This window comes from Poeciliopsis prolifica, unplaced genomic scaffold (assembly GCF_027474105.1).
Source record: "Poeciliopsis prolifica strain line A6 unplaced genomic scaffold, Auburn_PproV2 SCAFFOLD046, whole genome shotgun sequence".
NCBI classification, from domain to species: Eukaryota; Metazoa; Chordata; class Actinopteri; order Cyprinodontiformes; family Poeciliidae; genus Poeciliopsis; species Poeciliopsis prolifica.
Window position 1 is genome coordinate 3018343 of NW_026562421.1, and position 20238 is coordinate 3038580.

General features: G+C 40.0%; 1 protein-coding gene across 1 annotated transcript in view; it reads right to left on the reverse strand.

Moving 5' to 3' along the window:
* Positions 1 to 1737: 1737 nt before the first annotated feature.
* Positions 1738 to 20238, reverse strand: part of xkr7b (XK, Kell blood group complex subunit-related family, member 7b) — a 50797-nt gene continuing 32296 nt past the window's right edge. The window contains exons 2-4 of the mRNA XM_055056927.1: positions 10380 to 10579; positions 5357 to 5576; positions 1738 to 5222 (exon numbers count right to left, since the gene is read on the reverse strand). Of these exons, the coding sequence (XP_054912902.1) occupies positions 4415 to 5222; positions 5357 to 5576; positions 10380 to 10579 (1228 nt within the window). The 3' untranslated portion in view covers positions 1738 to 4414. The remainder of the gene's footprint in view (positions 5223 to 5356; positions 5577 to 10379; positions 10580 to 20238) is intronic.

A 20238-nucleotide genomic window follows, 5' to 3' on the forward strand; every position in this document is an offset into this window, starting at 1 on the left:
AAGTCATTGTTTTCAGCACCATTAACACCTCTGTGTGTATCACCAGTGGACTGACGTCTCTGGGTTCAGGTAGGACACTGTCTGCATCATCAAACTGCTGCCGTTTGCTTTTATTTGCCTTCCTGAATGATCTGGACAGTGGTCGATGCCCTTCCCACTTATTGGTGGACATGTGTCCAAAGTCTTAAGATAAATATTTTATTGTAGCAAAGTGAGGGGATAAATAAATAAACACCAAAATAAAAAAAATAATAAAAAAGAATGTTATTTCCTATTTTATAATGGCCACACTTAAAATCTCTTTAAAATAACACTTTTGAAGTTGACCAATGTGTCTTATAGGCTTTAATGACCAACAAAACAGACAAGTAAGAAAATGGCTTCCAGAAACAAATGCCCTGCTCGGACATAAACTTTTATGAGATTGAGCTTTTCAGCAACAGTCCAGGTATATCAGGTGTAACACAAGAAATTAATAACCTCCCAATGTTCATTGTTAATTATGGTGACTGACCTGTAATGCTGCGATCCAGTTTCTCTCCCAAATATCTTAGAATATTGGAAGAATATTGGAAGATTGATTGGCATGTTGAGCACTTGGATACTGATGCAGAAGGCAAATCAATATAAGGGTTCTCAAGGCTTAAAATCCTTTTCTATTCGCTCTCAGTCCCCAGATCCAAACCTTGTAAATAACCTTGTGGGCTGAAGTCTGCATGAAACCGTTAAAGATCCCTCTCTCTGCACGCTCCAACCTTCTGAAACATTAAAGGAGAAGACTTTGAGTGCAGAGACCTGGAAGTAAAATTAGGCAGCTTCAATGGAAAGTTAAGACTTCTTTACGCATCTTTACCAGTGAGCCAGTAAGTGTGGAGGGCATTATGTAAGAGTCAGAGCACCTGTATCCTGCTGGCTTTTAATAATACAGACTGGGTTTTCTTTATGTTCCACTGAACAGTCAATGAAGCAATCTTTGAACTCATCAGGATACAGTGGAGTGAGTATGCATCATCAGCAAAACACTCAACGGACGACGACTGAGGACATTATAAAGCAAGAACAGAAGATGCTCTCAGGGTCACAATGTACCGGCATTTGAGTCTTTTTTGACATTTCTCTGCGTTCTTTGTAAGCAATAAACGGTTTTGTTCATTCAAAGAGGCAGCGACAGATATCTCCTCCAGACTTCTTGTCTTATAATATGATGAGAATCTTCATAGCTGTGTTATGGTGTTCATTGGTACCTGTATCAAGGAGCTATGGATTGGGATCGCCTGCTTTCTTACTGAGCCTCAACATCTTGATGTTACAGCAACAAAGCTGAAAAAGCCCGTTTAACTGATGGCATGCACAAGGATAGTATTTTTATAAGAAAAAACACCCACCTTTGAGTAAATGTTACCACTTTACATATAATCACTACATTGCTGTAAGTTTTTCTCAAAGAGACAGACAGAGACCTCCACTTTTTACCAAGTCAGACCAACTTAAAGATGGAAACCGCATCCAACGGCTTCAGAAAAAGATTAAGTTCAAAGAGGCTGTTGGGGAAAAATTGTTTGATGAAGATGAAAGTGAAGCTGTTGCTGACCATGCAAGATCTTTCATCCTCTAACAGATAGTGACATTTAGCCACACCCTGTTAATGATGTGGCTAAACTTTGACCTCTGGAGCTGCATCCTAGTTACCAGAAGCAATCCAACGGTTTCCAACCAGGTTTTTGCTGACTTTGGTTATCAGCTGAAAGAAAAATGTGATATGTTGAGGATCCATCTTCATCTTCAACAAGCCTCCAGTTAAACCAACTTGGAAAAATGTCTCATGAAAGTATTGAAAAAATCTAAATGCTGCTGGTTGTTGATCCGTTGAAAACTCAACAATGTATCCACATTGATAGAGGATCAATGTCACTTTCCTTCTGTCATCACTGCTCCCTTTTTTTCATACACAAAATTAAAAGAAAGAGCAACATCCAATGTTCATTCAATAACTGACATACTGCCAAAAAATGCCCACATCCAGAAGGATCAGACCTGAATTGCCTGATCACTATTGATTGTTGCCTTAGTGTATGGAGTCTAAATTGATCGGGCATGGGCCGGTTACCAGTATCACAGCATACCAGGGTTTTTAAGCTACAAAAAAGTTCCCACAGTTTAAAGTCATTTTACTGGGCTGCCACAAAATTCACTGGAATAAGGTGAGTTTGATCTAACCGTATGAATGAGCTGGAGTGCTGCCTCTTCCTCTTCTTGTTGCTGAGCTGACTGAAAGAAAGACACTGTACTATTTCGACAAATTTGGTGGTTTGGAAATATATCCAATCATCTCTGTGCTTCTAAGTCTGCACTGGGGTCTCCTTCCAGTTGTGCATGCTTGGGAAACGTCCAAAGGGGCCAAGGACTTCGCTCAAAGAGTGGAGTCCATAAGAATTTTTATTTTTGTGCTAAACATGTGGACAGAGCATTGTTTTTGGTATAAAATAACCAGATAGCCCTTCAAAGCATATCAGGCGACTCATACTCCCTCACAAAATACCTCATAGGTTTTCTACAGATGCATGTGAACTAGACAAGCAAACTCATATGACCTAACAACACTGATGGTTAAAGATCTGGTCTGTGGTTCCATGGGCAGAATGAACAACATTTTCGTAACACAATATAACTTTCTGAACAATTGCTGAGTTTTTATTTTCAATAAAAGCAATTAAATCAAGTATTTTTAATCAAAGTTGTGAGTTTCTCATACCGGCCCATGCCTAATAATGGCAAAGTAAACTTCTGCCCAAAGTTATGCATTTAAAGCAACTTCTGTTTAACTTCTTGATTCAGTGACCAAGTCCACCAAGCATTGTTTGTATAGTTAATGCTCTCTCTGCCTGAAGGGAGAGACAGAACCTACTTAATCTTAAAACATGATAGTCCTCCAAAGAAACCAAGCCCAACAAAAGAACGTAGATGGTGGGTATATCCTTTTTGTTACAAAAGACATCAACTATTGCAACTATCTAGTTTGCAAAAACATATCTGTACTCTTTGTCTTGACGGTTAACTTTAAACAAGTGGTATATTTCTTTTTATTATTTTTTCCCTCAAAATCAAACCCATAAAAACCAGTTCCTAGTATACTGAAATAGACCGTGATATCCTCCATATCCTACATAATATGATTTTTAGAAAAAAGTGAACCACTTTGGACAACATTTAGACTCTTACGAGTAAATGAAGCTTCCTTACTCACAAAAGGCATTCATCACCTAACTACAGCTTATTTTAACATCTTATACAGTATTGGACATCTGCATTTATTCAACTGTACATCACAGACCTGTTTCTGGCGATTTACAGCATGCCATACGTTGGTAGCCGTTTGATCCTCGTTCAGCTTTCCAAGCAAGTCCGTTGGGTCGGGGTCGACAGTGCAGCTAGGATGTAAACAGCGAGACTTGTGCTATGGCTGCAGTTGTGGCACAAATGGATGGGTGAATTGGTATCAGTTGTATTGCAGGCCTACGTTTCATGGACCATCTGAGCTTAGACTGAGTTACGATCCATCATCAGATGAAAGCCAAGGCCCTGCTGGGGAATTCGAGCAGCTTTTTCCTTCAGACGCCTCTGACAAAATGTTTAAAGAGCACAATTACCAAAGATTTGTGAGGCGCATGCAACCTTTTGGGGACATGACTGGATGGAAAGAACAAAGCAACCCTTGCAACAAATCGACTCGGACTCGTCTGTGTGTATTCTTGCAAGTCATTGTAATTCTGTGAAGCATGCCGAAGTGACTGATTGATAAGAGGTGCCTGTTTATCTTGGCTAAACCTGGGATGAATTTGGTTGTAGATAATCACTCAGCATCTGTGAATGCCAAATCAATAGACTATAGATTTATGTATTTTGCCCAAATCCAAAATGATTGCATGTCTCATGAACACTCTGACAATCTGTTTCTTCAACATGTCATACATTTCTGTTCTGTCTCTATGGCCTGAGGCTTCAGTTCATGTGGCAGACTGTTTTTTTTAATTATCTCAAGCTTTATTTCTCTGGTGTCCTTTTACTTGTTGTCCTCACCGTCCAGATTGAAACAAAATCTAACACTTACTGGTCCCTGGTGTGAGATTAAATTCCTCTTGTTTGAAGTGTTAGAAAATGAGACAATCCTGGCTCAGTATACTCCATTAACTTCCAACAGGTAATTCTTGCTATATGTTCTTCAACAGCTTTGGTCCCACATTGAGGTTCACGTTTCACAATCGCAGTTTGACAACCTGTTTTCTCAATGAGAGTCGCCCGACACGCCGTCTTCTTTTCATGCTACTCCCGGCACAGGTATTCCTGGGTTGAAGACTGATTCCGGGCTGAGCCTTGGACCCAGACTGCACTTTGTAGTTTAACAGCCCCTGTTGGCTTAAACAGTTGTCTCATATTCTAACACCTCTTTGCTGCCCATCAAGCTGCTCCTGTACTGTATCCGTGGACTCATGGCCGAGGTGGTCTCCAGAAGCAGGATGGTCTTGCGGAGGCGGCGGTCGATAAAGTGTGCGTCCCAGGCTGGGTATCGCTTTCTTGGGAGGTCAATCCTGATCACAGGACCCTCTTGTGCACGGGATGTGGAGGAGGTCCTGTGAAGCAGAGCGGGAGAAGAGGAAGGGGAGGGGCGCACCTGGAAGACCGGCAGGCAGCTGTCCTTGTCTCTGTCCCGTTCCCCAGGAACTGGCTCCCCCAAATCTTTATCTTTAGTCCTGGGCAAAGTCCGTGGAGGACTAGTAATGACCATATCCGTTTGGGACCCTTGGGATGGAGTAAGGCAAGCATCAATAACTCCCACCATACCCCCTGTTCCTACCACACCCTCATCGACGCATCCTCCCCACTGGGAGCCCAGAACAGGCCCGTCCGGGTGCAGCCAGCAGTAATATACCAGCATGAAGAAGGTTCCCAGGGCAAAGCTGCAGGCCACCAGGCACACCACGACCAGGGCGGATGAGTCACTTGTTTGGGGGCCACGGTAGGTATACCAGGCAGCGGTCAGCGCCACATTCTCAGCCAGAGTCACGGAGTAGTACAGAGCCATACGGAAGCGACTGGGCCCTTCCTTGACGTTGAACCAGCAAAAGATGTAAATGATACCCACGACCATGTTGTAGATGATTTCTTCCCACTTGGACATGCAGAAGTCAGTCTCACCCTGGATAATCCAGAAGGTCATCACACACCTAAAACACATCATCAGAGGTAAAATCACATTTAATCATTTATTTATTTTTTTCACATGTATGTTCATTAATTCAAATCACCGTAATAAGAACTGATAATGCAAACATTTTGAGTTTGATCAAAGATTACTCACCAATGGCTGACGATGAAAATACCAAAGTAGAGCTGGAAGACAGAGGCAAAAAGGGCGAAAGCCACGGTCCTCGCCCCGATGGTGAAGAAGTGCCACAGCATCTGGGCGATCACGGCCTTGTAGGACATGGGCAGCTTGTCGTCACGAGAGTCCCGGAGAACCTTCTGGTAGGAGGCGATCATCCAGGCCAGTGAAACCAGTGATGCTGAAGCTGAGAGGCCTGGTGAAACAGGAAGTGAGAGGAAAAAATAACTATCTACAGATAGAAAACAGAAAAGAACCAATTTAATGTTTTGAATTCTTAAGATCTTTTTATATTTACCTTGCTGTCAGGACAGAAAAGGAAAACAAACTGGATGCAGTTAAGACCTTTTCTTTCCAACACCTTTTGATTGTTTGAGTGTAATTATGCTAACCAAATAGAGATCACTCTAAAAGTATTAACATCTTGTCACATTGGCTCTTTAAAAGGCCCGTCTTAGACTCTTGGTGTTTCTTCTCACAGTAGTTTTATTTTGTGCAGTCAGTTGGGCCTTAACCATCTTATGTAAGGGAAAAAGCATGATTTGGACCAAAAACAACAACCACAACCCAGGAAAGGTTAAACAAGTTTTATAGACTAATTTCAGAATGTGGAAGATCGACAACAATTCTGTCTTCAGAATAACTTTGTGAAGGAGAGTTAATTGAGTGACAGGCAATGTAAACAGGAAGTACTCAATAATCAGGAATTGAAGAGTAAACCGACACAGGTGCTTTCTAGAGTGATGCTTTTCTCACATTGAGACTTTGACAGGCTGGAATAGTTTATTATGTAACAGAAGAACAATGGAGAGTGTCTTTTTCTCAGGGATTGTTTCAGTCAGAGGACCGCAGAGAGAGCAATCTTATTATGCTGGAAATGGGGGGCGATGATCATGTCACGGAGTTCAAAAGCTGCAGTAGCAAGGTGAGTATAGATTGGACAGACGATCAAACTTTAGTTTCATTGTCTGGTTTGTTTGTGGAGGTGTGAATGCGCAATCAAACTTTGAAGTGGACCAAGAAAGTAAATTCAGGTCTGTCTAAAAACCTTGTTTCTTTGGGGTTTTTTGGAGTGAACTCTGGTGCGGTTCGAATGCATATGAATGCTAAGTGAACCGGAGCAGGAAGCAGACTATAGCATTCTGGGTAACCAAAACAAACCGATATGAGAAGAAATAGCTCAAGGTCTTTTACCAAAGACATAAGAGGAATCCTGCAAATGCTAAAATCTGATGCTGCTCAGTTTCTCTTTAGGTTTTGTAAAGCAGGGAGTTGCATCCATCGTCTTCTCCTGAGATGTTTGCGTTGCTTCTTTTAGCGGTTCTAGGTGTAGCTTCACCACAGGTGAGGAGGAGGGAACAGATTTTACAAAGGGTTTGGTTTGTTTAACACAATGCAACCAAACCAGCTGAAACTGTAACAAATGTTGCATCTTCAGTCCCCAGAACATTATCAGGAGGCTGGGAGGCAGAAAACAGGTCAAGTACATGATCACAGACACGGACGTGAAAGTTCAAAGCAGGAGTTAATATAGGCGGTGGGGCAGGTGACATCAATCAGCAATCAGTAGACAGCAGAGGTGGGAGGGGCAGAGCGGTGGAGCAACATGAGGCTTGACAGGAACAGTGAGGATCATGACAGTCTGCAGTGAGCTGAAGAATCACCAGCTTGCAAATTAAACTTTGTGGCCCACCATGAGCTGCACAGAGCGCAGTTAAACATTCATGTGTTAATCAAGTTAGCATGTCTGAAATTAGCCACGGATCACACTGAGATGGGAATGAATTAAAGCAGAAGCAACTCGACTTTGCTTTTTAATGTCATTTTTGATCAGTGTTGCTTTAAACGATTTTCTCTAATTGAATAAAAAATTTTTCTGGGTATTTTTTGGGCAGTCATCTCTCTGAAGATTTTTACTCAAATGTATGAAATGTTTTCTTGAAATAAGTTAGTGAGAATATCTTAAAATTTTAAAAGCTTGAAATGACATTTTTGTTGCTGTTCAAACCATTAGCCTGACAAAAAGATTGAATCAATATGTTGTTAAGAAATGTGTTGCAGATCAAGTTTGCAGGATCTTCTCTATTCTAAACCATTAACTAGATGTGTGTTTATGCAATTTTCCTTTAGTAGATATTTGCTAAACCATTGATGCTCTGCACTATTTTTCTTTGCAAATACAAATATTTTGTGGAGGTGTGAATGCGTAACCTTTCACATTTATGAATGATTACTAAGTGAATCAGTAAAGAGGGGCAGACATGCAGCAAAGGTCGCCAGGACCAGGAGTCGAACCCGCGACGTCTGCATCGAGGTCTGAGGCCTCCAATCCAAGCGTGAAGCATGCTAACCCTCTGCGCCACCGCACCACGTCTCTTGATTTTATGTTGCAGTTGAATTTCTAAATATGTCAGACAAAATCCTGCTTTTGTGTCAAGTAAATCCAAGTCTCGGTTTGTACATGCTGTCCCTTTGTGCCGTTTAATTCTCTTCTGTAACAGTGTGTCATTTTTTTAATCGTTATTCTTGTTTTTTTCCAAAATGATGCTCTTGAAACCATTATAAATGTGTCTTCTTTGATGGCAACTGCAGACCTGGTAACGGTCCGACCCAACAGTCAGTGATGCTAACGGTACCGTGGTTGTTTCGGCTGCTACACAGACAGCAGGAGTGTTTAGAGGAGCTGTAACGTTGTCAGAGGGACCCGAGTGCGCTTCAAGTGACTGTCAGAGCACATTTACTGCCTTTTCTGGAGAAACACAGAGCTGGGCTGATTTACTCCACTGTCAGCCAGGCATGTCACTATCCGTGCAAAGCTGTTAGGGTCAGTGGGCACAAGGTTTATCTTCAGGGTGTGGAGATCTCTGCCATTTAAGATGCTCTGATTTAAACTAAACACTTTTATGTCTTTACTAACTTCTTTAATGAAATTAGATAATTTTCTTGTACATAATTCCAAATATTTATGATTTAAGTGGAAAACAGGCACATCTCTAACTTAAAACACTAATCCTAAACATTAGCTCCACTAACGCTGAAGCGCTATGCCAACATGGTATTTAGCAGAAGCTAAACTCCATGTTTCCATGAGTCCCACTCACATGGAAAAGAGATTACATGCATCTGCAAGAGTTTTTTCAGTTGTTTAGCCTGTGTGTTCACCTGGATCCACCGTAATGCTAAAGCTATAAAGTGCCAATTTAATATTTTTTTTGTCCTTGAAAGAATACAACCCTTGAACACTGATTTAATTTTGATATCATTTACATGTACTGTAATAACTTTAGATGTTGTATTTAAGATTGTGTATTTTTCTCTACATGTTTTATCTTGTTCCTAGGTGTGTCTTGTTTAAAAAAACATTATCAGGGAAAAAAGAGAGAGAATATGAGGAGAGGAAACAGGAAGGCTACGGAGTATTCACCCACTTCAAAATAAGAGCATGAATATAAACACCTAACTGATTGAATATTTCGTAACAGTCGATAAAAAAATCTTCAACGCAGATAAAAGTTTTCAAGGTTTAAAAAAACCTATAGACCAAAATAAAAAGAAATGCTAAGCTAACTGCTGACTAATGTGGCTAATAAAACTGAAACAGAGCAGAATCTAGGCACCACCTGTTCTGACCTGATGGCTGTAAATACCACAGGAAATGTGATGTAAAACGACCAGAAACAGAAACTGAGCTGGGCCGACCTGTAGAGCACTTTATCAAGCCCAGAGGACTCCAAAGCACTTCACACTACATTCACATGGAGATTCACATGCTGACGGTGGCAGGCTACCAGGTAGCCACAGCTGCCCTGGGGGAGACTGACCGATAGCCCCTCTTCTCTGCTGTCTTACGGAAATATGAAGTATTCGTCTTTAACACTTCTTCAGGCATACGTGTGTGTGTTTTCATGTCTCTGTGTGTTTTTGTAGGTTTTACGTGTCATTCTTATGTTTCCAGTGCTTGTCTTCTGCTGCTGCCGCCAGGCGTGTGTGTGTGTGTGTGTGTGTGTGTGTGTGTGTGTGTGTGTGAAGCTGGAGAAAGGAGCATTGTTTTGTTTTATTCATCAAAGAACAATCTGCTTCTTGTAAGAGTGGCATGAATAAAGCATCGACTCTCCCACCAATATCTGCCTTCAGGACTCACACACACACACAGATATTTGTATTTCTACCTGTTTCATTGACATCCATGCCTCACCCTTCACATTACCGGTCTGTTGCTAACGCTAACCTTAACCAAAACGTCGACCGCTCTCACATGGAAGAGAGATTGCATGAATCTGCAAGAGTTTTTTTGATGTTTAGCCTCCGTGTTCTCATGGATCGAAGCATTTTGGGAAACAATTCCAGGGTCAAACATTATTCGAACAGTAGTTTCATGTTTGTGTGTTTTAGTCCTGATAATATGTTCATGTGTTTATTTTTATACTTTTATCTTTGTGTGGACCAACACGCCTTGATTGCCTTTCATTTTGCTGCTGTTACACCTGGATGTACATTTACCTTTTGGCCGTTATAGTTTCTAAGATTTAAAAAAGAGTTTCCCAGATATCATTAACAAAATCAAACAAAATTAACGTATATTAATTGTGCAAAGTTCGCATTGGTTTGTGCAGCTATAGTACTTGTAACAATGTTCATTGACACCAAATTTGTTTGATTTTTTTTAAATATTGAGGTGTTGCTTGACAAATGATCTCTTCCTGTTTTTACTAATATCTACTATTTAAAAAACATTCTGCTATTTTACCTTATAAATAGCTACTTGGTCATATCACTGCTTTAAAAGGCCATAGATTATAGATTATAGATTATGAGCAGCGTAAAATACTGAGCATATTCCTGGAGAAGCTTTACTGGCAACAATAGAGCAAAGAAAGTCAAAAGACAGATTTAAACTGAATCAGAGTTTCCTAAACTAGATATTTACAGAATATATCCTCTGATTAAAAAATCTTTCCATGAAACATTGCGTATGAAGGAGTTGTGGCGTCTCTCTGACCTTGGAGCGGCAGCACGCCGTTCCCGTGAATCATGATGCTCAGCTGCAGCACGAGCTGCGGCGCAGACTTCAGGAAGGCCTCCAGCAGGCGCAGCATGGTGATGTCGGCGCTCTCGAACATCAACCTCCAGTGGAAGTGACGGCGGGGCCCGTTCCTGTGCCACCGGCTCTGGGCGCCCAGGTACAGGGCGTGGACATACCTGAAGATGAGAGACACAAGTTTGAAAGGGTTCGAAATAAAAGGTTGGTCAACCCTTTCAAATCCAGTTTGGTGAGTCAAAAATGGAAAACATGCAACATATTCCAATGAAAACAATTATAGTAGAACTGATGTCACTTTGCAACACACCTTTTCCTTCTTATGACACTTTAAACACTTTCTGGCATTGATGAAACCAAGATATTAACATTTTCAACAGCTTTTATGCTGTTGTAGCTCTTGTTTCAAATTTGTTCACAAATTTTATTCATGAGACAAATCAGGACTGGTTGCAGACGACTCCTAGCAGCAATACTCTTCTCTTCCGGGACTTTGTAATGTGCACAGATATTTTTGCTTTAAGTGTGCCATCAGGTAAATGTAGATAAAAGTAGCTTTTCCAAAGCCACGGGTCATTATGTAGCTGCAAAGCGTTGCTGAGAAGAGTCAGTGCTTTCTAGAAATACAGGAACAAAATAAAACATGGACAGAAGAAATATGGGTGTCCAAAATGTGGCCCAGGGGTTATTTGTGGTCCTTGTACTGATTTGGTGTGGCTCTGCACTGCAATTTAAAGATGATACAAATGGAAGTTGCTGATGCAGACTCTTAATTTGTAATTTTCTTACAAAGGAAAATGTAAAACACAAAGTGTTTGTCTCTGTATAACTAACCCAAATCAGCTTTTATTCAAACCTGGCTAAATACAGTAAATGTTTTGAAAGAAAGTTCACCAAGTCCTGTTTTTGTAACTGAAAATTATTTTTGTTTTGCAAAATAAACTAAAATCTAGATGCTTTACTAATTCATGGAGGCGTAGTTTGGCCATTGTAGATAAAAAAAGAGCAGAAATCTGGTTATTATCTAGAAAGAGTTTTTTGGTGGAAATGTACTTTTTTAATTACTATTATTAAATGTATTACTAAATCCCTTTCAAATTTTGGAACTACAATAAATATTCATTTCAAAAGAAGAAAACAAACAGAAAAGATTTGACTTTTTTTTCACTACTTTTGACTCAATTTTGGCCCCTGTGATCAAAAATGTGGACACCCTTGATGTACAAACATAAATTCAACATCTAAAGGCTTATTATATTATTATATAGTATGTTATATTACCATATAAATTATAGTGCAGGTTTTCAAAGGCAGATACAATTTGAATTGAAGTTAGCATTAGCATTACCGTGTTGGCGTAGTGTTAGCATCAGCAGAACGTGTGTTTATGATTAGTGCTTTGGTGTTGGCACAACTAACTAACCCACCATTTTTACAGCACAAAAACAAAACAAAACATAACAAAACATAGCTGACATGAGACTGAACAAACAGAATATTGCTAATCCCAGCAAAAGTAAATGTGAAGAAGATAGAAATTTGACATATCAATTAACTGACAGGTTAAGAAATGACACACATTGGCAGATACAAACGTTCAGGCCAAAATATGTGCAGGCATGCATATGTTTGGATCATCTCCATCATCGTGACATGTAGCTCTGCCTGACAGGGAGGGGAAAGGAGCGGAAAGCAGGAGGAGAGACGAGTTGAAGAGGAGAGTTAAAACTGCGGGAAAACGCGATGACAGGAACATCCTGCACTTCTGCATCTGCAAGCAGATTTTAAATGGAGGAGTAAAAATAACCGGTCAGTTTGTGCTCCACCACAGATACATATACTGTCACCTACACTCAGCTGCAAATGTGACAAAGTCTCCATCCTGCACCACGCAGACATGCCCAGAGGCACATATAGACTTGGTCAACTGACTGAAACTTACAGCATCTCATGTTCATATGTGCAAACGCATAGAAACACAGAAACACTCGGAGTGACAGACAAGCAGGAGGACCAACAAGGCAGCCGGGAATCTGTAGCTCTGCAAATAATCTGCTGCCCAAGCAGTGTTGACACTCCATTCAGTCGCCATGTTCCTCTGTCTACTCAGCTCTTTAACCGGCTCTGCTTTCAGCTTCCATTGCAGTCATCTAAATTATGTTTATTCATATAAATGCAGTTTCTAAATAGACCAAAAATACAGAATATATCAAATTAATTAAGTTAAATGTTAGATTCGATCCAATTTGATGTTGAATGTTTAATCGCATTAATCAGATGTTACCTTTGCTAGAAATTTCAGCCAAATATATTGATGTTATGATTTTGCAGGCACTTTTACCCAAAGCTTGAGCATCTTTCCAGATATATTTCAACCAGATCAAATCATCTAACTGAGGAGAACCACTAAACCATCTGAACTAAAACCACTTTCACTTCATTTTAACTTTACTGATCTTTTGACTTTTTCTCAAATGATTTTAGTATTAAATGGGATTTAAATGAGTTTGTGAAGAAAAAGACAGCTTACCCCATTGTATAATCTGAATTAAACCGAAAATATAAGATGCAAAGTGGTACTTTATTTTTATTTTTTGACATAGATAATTAGCTCACTTTCTTCTTCTACTACTCTCCATCATTTGCTGTAATTTTTTGTTTTCAGTTATTTTTCTCTCCATAGGAGCCACATTTGTTCTGGTCTTCTGTTTTACTGTGATTCATTCCTGCAGGAAGTAATCCGAGTCATTGACTCTATGCAATCTGTTCTTACACTAATTTATGGCTTATAAAGTGGTAACTAAAATAAAGCGCTTAAAAGACACTGGTGACCTCTCCACCAATCATCCAACGACCTTTGGTGATATGCAATAATCCCTGCATGATCCTAAATGGATGGAAAAACAGCTCAACTCTTACTGGCTGTAACTATCAATCTGCCAAAAAAGAGCCAATGAAAAAAGGTCTGAATTGACTGAACCTCTGACCTGTGACCTTCCGTCCTCATCCATCTTTTGGACCATAAAACTGGACAATGGGTTCTGACCCAGTTGATTCATTAGCTTGACTCACAAACTCCCAGCAGATTTCCATAAATCCTGCGGATCAGTCCGCAGTCATCACTTGACTGAAGAGACTCTCAACCTGCCCATTACCCCACCAGCAATCAGTGACATTTATTGCCTCTGTGTGTGTGTGTGTGTGCGTGGGGGTGCGGGTGTGTGTGTGTGTGGTCACACACTTGCCTTCTTCAGATGGCTCTTATAAAACATGATTGGCTTGTCCATATTGGTCAGACGTTAATCTGCAGCAGCACCTGATTCAGTTACATGAATAAATCTGTACGCCTGAACTGCAAAAACACAAAATATTTTCACATATTTTAGTTTAGTTTCCATTGCAAATAACTTAGTACACTTAAAATAAGACAAAAATAACTGACAAGTAACTTTTTGGAAGATTTCAGACATTACATTTTTGTGTTTTTTTTTGGTTGAAACTGTTGTATGAGATAATCTGTGAAAAGATCGATCTCCTCCACCTCCTCCATCTCCTCCACCTCCTCCTTGAGCTGTTACTGCCGTATGAAGAAATGCACAACAAATCAGAGCCAGCAGGAGGGTCTTAGCGCTGCTAATCAAACTCATGTACTTGCTGCTAAATGTGTTCAACATCTTAATGGTACGGGAAAACTGTTTATCCACCATCATCAGTAGCTATGCTAACTAGCCTTAGCAGCTGCAGCGTATCAGGATGTAAGGGGGGATGAGCAGCACCACAAGGAGGATGATTGATAGCGCTAAGACCCGTCTCCTAGCTGTGATTGGTTGTTTCTAGTTAGTACTGGAAGCCCTGGGAGCTCGATTTGTTAACAGATTATGTCTCAGTTTCAATAAACATGTAAAAAAGTATATTTTTAAGTTACATACTGCAGCTTCAAGTGAATATTGATGAAAAAGTACTATTAATATTACTAGTACTTATAACAAAACGGTTTTACCATGTTCCTTTTTCATCAATATTAAAGACTAATGACTTAAAACAAGCTCCAATATTTTGCTGAAATGTTACTTCTAAGTTAGTTTTGTACTGAGATATTTGCACTAGAAAACTAACAAACATTTGTTGAGCCTTTGTGTTTTTGCAGTGTGAGCAGCTTGTTTTTTACGGTGTTAAACTCTTGCAGCAGAGCAGAGATTAAGCCTATGAGCGAGCTTTATTCTACTAAACCCGACGGCGGCTTTACGGTGACAGCGAGCATTATGTTTTTGAAGGATAGTGTGAAGCGGGTCAGTGAGGGCAGGAAACCTGCGAAGAATGAAGACGAGAAGCAGCAGCTCCGCGCGGTGTCAGACGTTCAGAAGTTCCACCTTGTTGCTCGGCTGTCGGCTCTTTTTCTGTTTTGGTTCATTCACACTGCTCTCATTGTGCCAGGAGTTTGGCAGCAGTTAAATAAAGAAAACGCTCTAAACAAACAGCACGCAGCTGCAGTGACAAGTGGCTGCAGGAGAGCAGAAAAGCATCAACTAAATTAATCAGATCAGTTCTTCCCATTTAAACTCTCAAGTGGAGGACTCTGGGGAATTTCACATAAACCCAGAACGGTGATGAATTGCTGACAGAGAGGAGAAGAAGAAAACTACTGAAGTGAAGCTGCTGAGTTTTATTTCACAACCAGACGGAAAACAAGATGGTCGGTGTTTACGATGCACATCTCCTCATGTTTTTGATGAAGAAACATCCATAATTACCTGATTGTCCTTTTTATTACTTAAAGTGAATAATTTCCCATCTAAAGCTGCAGACTTTTCTGTTATTACTGTAATGAAACAATCCCCTAAAGTACAGAACAAATTCAGCAGTTAAATCAACATTATAAATTAACTCTTACAGTTATTTCAACAATAATATTCAGCTGTTTTCTTCTAGTTTTTCTTTTTCAACATATTTCCAAGATATTTGCAATGAAAATGAATATAAATAAACTGAGAACATGAAGAGGTGTAAAAATGGAGACATACAATATAGACAGATAAAATTCAAAAGTGGATTTATTGATTAGGAATCGAAAAATTAGAAACTATTTTTTATGATTGACATGATTTGTAATGAAAAAAAAATGTAGAAGTGAGCAATCTGAAACTACCACTAATCTGCAAATGTGCTAATAGCAAGGCTAATTTTTAAGTTAGTTTTGTTTTATTTTAAGTGTGCTAAGATATTTACACTAGAAACTAGAAAAAAATACTTTATAAAGTATTTGCTGCGTTCGCAAACATCTTCAGATTTCTTTTATTACCGGCCGATTTAGCAGATCTTCCCCTCCCTCAGGTTTCTCTCTTTATGTCCTGAAGACGATCATTCTCTGTTTACCTGAGCTTCAGTAGCAACTATGATGATTTGGTTGAGTTTGAACATCTGATTGAAACCCACTCTGTGAGCTGAAGTGAAAACAAACTCGGTTTGCTCAAAGATACATTTAACACGCACGTGGCGCCAGAAACCACGACCCAGAGGTCGATCCGGTGCCTGGTTCAGCAGGGTCACATTACTTCCCAAACCTGCAATGAGATTGAGTCGCAAACCGTTCAGGATGTTCGGAAAAACCCACACAGAGCAGAAATAACGTCTTCGCTCAGTCTGGAAGGAGCTCAGCTGTCACCGCCGACCTACTTAGACTGTCACAGCGAAAAACGCAGCAAGCAGAGAGGAGGATGTGAGATTATGTGAGGAGAGTGCGGGGCGAGGAGAGGAAGAAAAGGCAGAGGAAGAGATACAGAGCAGGGGAAAAACTGGAAGGAAGAGGAGGAGGAGGAGAACAAGCTGAAAAGGAAACGGAAAAATGCATTTATTGCGCCTTGGGATAAGATGAAGACCAAAATAGGAGAAGCTAAAAAATGAACAAATAGGGAGACAAAGAAGAGGAGAAAGAGGAGAAAAGTGGTGCCAACAAAGAAAATGAAAAGAAATGACAAAACGCTTAAGTTTATGTGAATGTATTCAGAGTGTGTGTGTGTGTGTGTGTCTGTGTGTGTGTGTGTGTGTGTGTGTGTGTGTGTGTAGGAAAAGTGCTGATTGCTGCTGCCAAGCTGCAGATCAGATACGATCACTCCAAGCACTGAAGTGTTCAATTGGGAAGTGTGTGTGTGTGTGTGTGTGTGTGTGTGTGTGTGTGTGTGTGTGTGTGTGTGTGTGTGTGTGTGTGAAACAGGTGATTTTTATCAATTCACTGCAGGGCCCACGCTCCATCTTTTATCTCTGCGTTTCTCCGCCTTCCTCCTCTTCCTCCTCTTCCTCCTCTCGCTCCAGCATCCGTCACTCAGGAGCTGCAAAAGATGTGCTGTGTGACGACCTCCAGGAGACGCGAGGAGGAGGAGGAGAGTCAGAGGATGTGCAGTGAAAGAGGTGTGGCGGTTCAATTATTAATCAGAAAAGGGGAAAGAAAAAGACTTCAGAGTACAGCAAAACTTTGGACACGAAGGAAAGATTGTACAAATAAAAATGTAAAGAGCATGGCATGCATCCATATTCCAAGTTGTGCTAAAAGCAGTTAGCCTATTAGTGAAGCTATTCCAGGCTAAAATTGCATCTCAGTATGACTTTATTCTTTTAATATTATGACTATATTCCCATATTATGACTTTATTTTTTATATTTTTATAATTTTATAGAGGTAATTGCATTGCTTTAGTATTCAATGATATCCATATAAATACGGACTGTGGGAGAACCACGGTGCTGGTTCTGTTGGACCTCAGTGCAGCTTTTGACACTGTCGTCCATGACATATTACTGAATCGACTTGAAAGTTGGGTTGGACTCTGGTTCGGTGCTCGACTGGTTTGAATCTTACTTAAAGAACAGGGATTTCTTTGTTTCAATTGGAAACTTCTCATCAAAGAGGTCAAAGGTCACATGTGGGGTACCCCAAGGTTCAATCCTAGGACACCTCTTATTCAATGTTTATATTCTCCCACTAGCTCAGGTCATAACAGGAAATAATATTAGCTACCACAACTATGCGGATGACACACAGCTCTACATTACGATGTCACCAGGTGACTCTGAACCCATCCAATCACTGAATAAATGTTTAGAACAAATAAATGTGGATGTGCCAAAACTTCTCCAACTGAACAAAAATAAAACTGAAGTCATTATTTTTGGACCTAAAGAGGAACGATCTAAGTCAATGCACAGCTTCAGTTATTACAACTAAAACTAGCGATCAGGCACGAAACCTGGGAGTGGTGATGGACTCGGACTTGAACCTCCAGAGCCACATAAAGACTAACAAAATCGGCCTTTTAGTCCTCTAATCTCCAGGATTAGAGGACTAATGTCTCTGCCAGATCTAGAGAAACTCATTCATGCGTTTATCTTTAGTCGCATTGATTATTGCAACAGCATCTTCACAGGCCTGTCCAACAAATCAATCAAACAGCTGCAACTGATCCAGAATGCTGCTGCTCGCGTTCTCACTAGAACCAGGAAATAGAGCACATAACACCAGTTTTAAAGTCCCTCCACTGGCTCCCTGTAGCTCAAAGAATAGATTTTAAAATACTGTTGTTAGTTTACAAATCACTGAATGGTTTAGCACCACAATACATCAAAGATCTGCTGTTGTTGTATCAACCTTCCAGACCTCTCAGGTCTTCTGGTTCTGGTCTGCTCTGCATCCCCAGAACCAGAACCAAAAGAGGAGAAACAGCTTTCAGCATCTATGGACCAAAAATTTGGAACAAACTTCCAGAAAACTGTAAAACAGCGGAAACCCTGACTTCCTTCAAATCTCAAGTAAAAACGCACCTATTTAGAGTTGCATTTGAAATGTAATATGTATGGATTTGATTTTGTGGATATGTATGTAATTTATTTATTTATTTTTCCTGTTGTGGGCAACGGGGCCCGGCGAATACCCGTGGTTAAACGGACGGCGGAGTCCGGCGGTAACAGGCGCTTAAATTCCGTGTCAAAGGGAAGGGGGAAGAAAGGGAAGAAAGAGGGGAAAGAAAAGAGGGAAAAAGGGAAAGAAAAAAAAAACTTGGTATTTTATTCTATGTTGCATGCCTTTGTGTTTTGTGTTTATGATGTAAAGCACTTTGAAATGCCTTGTAGCTGAAATGTGCTATACAAATAAAATTTGATTGATTGATTGATTGATTGTATTATTATGATGTAAGTACCAAAATATGACTGTATTTGTACTATTTAGAATACTCTTGTACGTTTTTTTTGTATATTGTGACTTTATTCTCAAAATATTAATCCTTTATTATGGTAATTTTATAACTTTGTTGTCCTAAATGTATTTATCTTTTCTTAGTATGGCTCTGTTGTAGGTATTCTTATGTTTCCAGCTGTAATTGCAGTGAAAAGCAGTTTTGCAAAAGTATTAATGCATACAGAACAGAAAAACTCAGGGATGTTTGTGGTTGTTTTCTGACAAAATGTGGACTGGATTATAAATACTTTTGCTAGTTGAGTTTCCTGGATAAACACTGAACAAAAGCAATAAGAAGAAAGCAGGAAGCAGGAAGACAAAAGGGAAAAGAGGTAATTTCAAGGTATGGAAAGAAAAAAAGAACATCAGTCCCAACAAAAAGGTAATAAAGCAACATAAGATGAGGTGAAGAAGAGCAGGAGAGACAGAGAGAGAGAGGAGCAGAGAGAAGATTGATGGTGAGGAGAAAAGGTAATGGAGGAGAGAAGAGAAGGTAATGAAGGGAGAGAGGAAAGAGGGAGAGAGGAGGTGATGATCAGTGAGCTCCTGCTGCTGCTGATCAATCACTGTTTATGGACCGATCAGAATGAAAGGGAGAAGCAGAGAGGAGGACGGATGGGTGGATGAAGACAGAAAAATATTCATTATCCAGACACAGTAACAATAGAAAGGTTAAGAAAAGATTGATGCTGAAAGTCAAAATTTTTTTTGATCTTTTTCTTTCACCCTCTGATTATTTCATGCCTTTAATTCTCATCTCATGTGTTAAACCAGACATACTTTGCACTGATTGCAGCTCCTCATCTGGTTCTTGTTCAGATATGATATGTAGAAACATTCCCACAATTCTCTCTGTTTTCATTCAATCTCTCATTTTTCACTTCTTAATCTTAGACGATCCTCAGATTCACCAAACTGACAAAACATCTGTTCTACAGTTTCTGCTGGGAGAAACTCCATGTTTTGTTTAGGGACTTATTTTTTTTGCCACAACACAAATATAAATCGACCAGCAACAAATAAACCAGCACATAAAAGAAGTGATTACATTTTGATTGGTTTAGACAAAGATTGCCAGCCGAAGGCGATGTTTGGAGAGGTTGTGATTTATTTCATCAGCGTCCAGCGGAAAACACGTTTTCTATTTGCCTACATTCTGATTTTTCAGGAATATGCCCCCACAGCGCGTTGCTGGGGTTTTTACAAACACTACCGGGTTGTTGGGTCTATAAAACCAAGTACAATCTGTTACTTCTTCACTTCCCTGCTTCCAGAGTCGACTTCAGGTTAAAGATCTGCAACAAATCCAAGTCCAACCAACATGCAAACAATAAGTATTCTTGCACATTTTTGCTCTAAGCTAAACCTGGCTAATGCCATGAAGTAAAATTACTAGGAATTACTTTGTTCACTACTATCATTCAGCAGCTTCCAGTAGCAGCTGTGCAAATGGAGGTGAAACAACCAAACGTTACATGAAAACTGGCAGTTCCTCTGGTTGTCGACAGGGTCTGCTGTGGGGATTGGTGCCAAATGTCTGTCCTGGTTTCTGCAGCAACATTTTCTTTCTTTGTGCTGCAATAAAGAACATGC